This window comes from Arachis ipaensis, chromosome B01 (assembly GCF_000816755.2).
Source record: "Arachis ipaensis cultivar K30076 chromosome B01, Araip1.1, whole genome shotgun sequence".
In the NCBI taxonomy this organism is placed as follows: domain Eukaryota; kingdom Viridiplantae; phylum Streptophyta; class Magnoliopsida; order Fabales; family Fabaceae; genus Arachis; species Arachis ipaensis.
This window is the reverse complement of record NC_029785.2, coordinates 119,229,030-119,232,667: the sequence shown is the minus strand read 5'-3', so window position 1 is coordinate 119,232,667 and position 3,638 is coordinate 119,229,030. Positions and strand designations below refer to the sequence as shown.

At 28.3% G+C, this 3,638-nt stretch overlaps 1 protein-coding gene across 1 annotated transcript in view; it reads left to right on the top strand.

Moving 5' to 3' along the window:
- LOC107634988 (ABC transporter B family member 25) overlaps window positions 3,216–3,638 on the top strand; it is a 5,179-nt gene continuing 4,756 nt past the window's right edge. Inside the window, exon 1 of the mRNA XM_016338340.2 lies at window positions 3,216–3,415. Within this exon, the coding sequence (XP_016193826.1) occupies window positions 3,365–3,415 (51 nt within the window). The 5' untranslated portion in view covers window positions 3,216–3,364. The remainder of the gene's footprint in view (window positions 3,416–3,638) is intronic.

The window sequence follows — 3,638 nt, the reverse complement described above, 5'->3', positions numbered from 1 at the left end:
GAAGGAATATTCCATACACCTCCTACGCCACTTACATCGACCATAACGTCCCTGCTGACGTTTCTTATTTTATCATATACCCATAAAACAACATTTCTATTCTAATTAAGGCTCAACATTTTATATTCACAGATATTTCAAACCATCAGATTTATGCACTACGCACCCAGCACCACCTCCCCCCTATAAGGTTAAGGTTACAGCTGACTTACTATAAATATTTAGTATATTTCTCTGACATTTCGGTATTATATGGCAAATAATGAAAAGGAAAATTTTCTCTTTTCGATTTTATTCCTTAAAATTTTCCCTTTTATTTTTCTGTTTCAATATTCAAATTCACAAATTTTCCATAACCAGATGTCAAATATTGAAAGTACAAAATATATTTTTCTCTATTACACATGACCCTGATAATTGATAAGTGCTAAGCCTTATTGGCAAATTACCAATACCGCACCTTCTATGTGTTTGCTAAGAAAATTCCACGTGGATTTAATGTAAACACAAGTCAAAGTCATCATCGTTTGCTAAGAAAATTGCTGCCTTTTTTGTTTTTCCCACACATTTTCCACTCACTAGGGGGGAAAAAGCGGGTGTAAGTCTTTGGTTTATATTAATTAATGAAAGCAGCCATTATTAAATAATAATATTTTTATAATTAAATTATTTTAGAAAACCTAATGGATGATATAATAAATTATAACAATAATGTTAGAAAAATAAAAAAATTTAAATTTACTTTATTTAGTATTTAATTAATTACGATTTCGTTATACATCTAAATTTTTTTGGCGACTAAATTCAATCAACTTGGTTTAAACCTAACAAAAATCAGTTTCATAGTGAGAGCGTGTAGACATGCTCCAACTCCCAGCGACATCGCGTGCTTCCTCTTCTTCTTGACGTTCTTCCTTCTTTTTCGTATTCCTTATTCTTCTCTACATGCAGTGCAGTTGCTGCATTTTTCTTTTCTTTTCCTCTTCATTTTTCTAGCGATTGTTTGCAGCATTATGTATGCCTTTTTTTTATATTTGATTTTTTTCTCTTTTTTTTATTTTTATTCTTGTTAATAGGATAAAAGAAGAAAAATGATGAGAATGCGAGACAAAAAAAAAAAGAAGATAATGATAAAGAAGAAGAGGAGGAAGATGAAGAATTTGGAATAATGCAAAATTTATTAGAAAATAACACTAAAATATCTCAACAATAACACTAAAACTTCTTAATTTTAATACCAAAATTTAACTAAAAAAAATAGCTTTTTTAATGCTGCATTTTTTTTTGCTTCTTATGATGATGATGGTGATGATGATGATGATGATGATGATGATGATGATGATGATGATGATGATGACGAGGAGGAGGAGGAGGAGGAGGAGTTTTGAATTGTTATTCTTAATTTTTTTAGAAGTATTGATTCTCATATTAGACTTGAATAAACATATATTACAATCTTATTTAATTGAATGAAGGTAAAAAGTAAATTGCATACTAAAAGATCATAAGATAGCACCCAAATGACTTGAATGAATATGTTTATACTATATTACAATCTTATTTAGTTGAATGAATGAGTTTCATATTTATTGCATTGAATTCTTGCCAGAAATAACAAATCACCGAAATTTCTGAATTTTGACACTAAAATTTTTTAATTTTGACACCAAAATATTACAAAAACAAAAAAATTCTTAATTTTGACACTAAAATTTTTACTGCAAACACATAAATATCTTTTTAATATCTTCTGATGCTTCAATGAGAGCTTCTTTTCTTTCTCTACTTACTAACTAAAAATAATCAAAAGGAATATTTTAATTTGATGTTCTAATCTTGCTAAGTAATTATAATGATCAAGATAACCAAGAATAAGAAGAGGAAGAGCTTTTGTTTTGAATTGTTGTTCTTATTTTTTTTTGGAATATTACTTCTCATGTTAGATTTGAATGAACATGTATTACAATGTTATTTAATTGAATGAATATAAAAAACAAATTGTATACTATAAGATCACAAAATAACACCAAAATTACTTGAATAAATATGTTTGTACTATATTTGAATCTTATTTAGTTGAATGAATGTAAATTTCCACTTATTGAATTTGAATTCTTGCCAAAAACAAAAAATATCGAAATTTCTTAATTTTAATACCAAAATGTTCTTACATAAATACAGAAATCTCTTTTTTAATGCTGCATTTTTTGTTTCTTATTCTTCTTTTTTTTTTTGTTGCTCTTATTTCTTTTAAGAGTATTATTTCTCAATTAGACTTGAATGCACATTTATTAGATTGAAAACTTACATGTGCAAAAATTTAAAAGAAAATAAAAGAGGAAAAGAAACATTGTAATTTACGTATAAAAAGAAAACGACATTAACAATGATAATGACTATGGTGATGGAGGAGGAGAAAAAGAAAAAGGAAGGAGGAGAATAAATTCAAATGAGAAAGAAATGACGAGGAAGAGGAGGAGGTCGTAGTGGTGACGATGACGATGACGATAATAAAAGCGAAATATGAAGAAAAATGAGGAGAATAAGAAGAGATAGTAGCAGCAGCAATGACGATGACAACAACGACGATGATGGAAGAGGAGGAAAAGGAAAGAGAAAAATAAATTCAAATGAAAAAAGAAAGAAGAGGAAGAGGAGGAGGTGGTGGTAACGATGATAACGAAAAAGAAAAATGAAGAAAAAGGAGGAGAATAAGAAGAGGCAGTAGCAATACATAAGAAGAAGTGCATAAACAAAAAATACATTATAACAACTTAGTTGGATTTAGTTAGATTAATGACTTAAATATAAAATTTTTTTGTATTAATTATAGTAATAATTAATAATTTTTAAATAAAATAAATTTGAATTGTTAATGTATTTTTGTACATAAATGTATCTGAGAATAAAACCAATAGCAAAAAATGGCCCTATTGAATTGATAGATGGAAAGTGAGCAGTTAGTACTTCACAGTGATTGTTTAATTTCGGCCACCCCTTCTAGTTGGGTGATATTGGACCACATTCATTTTCTGGGCAATTTTCTGAACTGAAATCTTTGACCAAGAATAATAACTTCATTATTAAGTAATAAGTAGTACTACATCTTTTTGCAATACATTAATTAATTTAATTTTTTTTATATATTTTTAAATGACCAACTCAATATAAATAGTACGTCAATTGATTTTATTAATTAACAGTATTAACAATATTGGGGATATTAATTAATTTCTAGGGGAGAATCTATAAGTTGGAGTGGCGATGAGAGATTACTAGTAACGTGCAAGTGTAGCATTCTTCCTATTACAACTAGAAATTAGAAATTGGAGAGAGAGAGAGAGAGAGAGAGAGAGAGAGAGAGATGAACGGTTTAAGAGGTGAAAGAGCTCCTCTCTTGGAAGCTGAGCGCGGCGTAAGTCACAATATTTTCTCTTATTTTTAATTTTTTATTCCACAGTCTCAGTCACTCTGCCATTCTTGTGTTTGCTTACCTTTTTACTTTTCAGCTCCAACAATTTTGCAGCTCTAAAAATATGATTGTTCCATTCACTCTGGATAAGAATATTACTATGTTTTTATTTAGTTCAGATTTATTTATTACGTAATGTTAGTGTTATTATTTTGATTGAAATAGT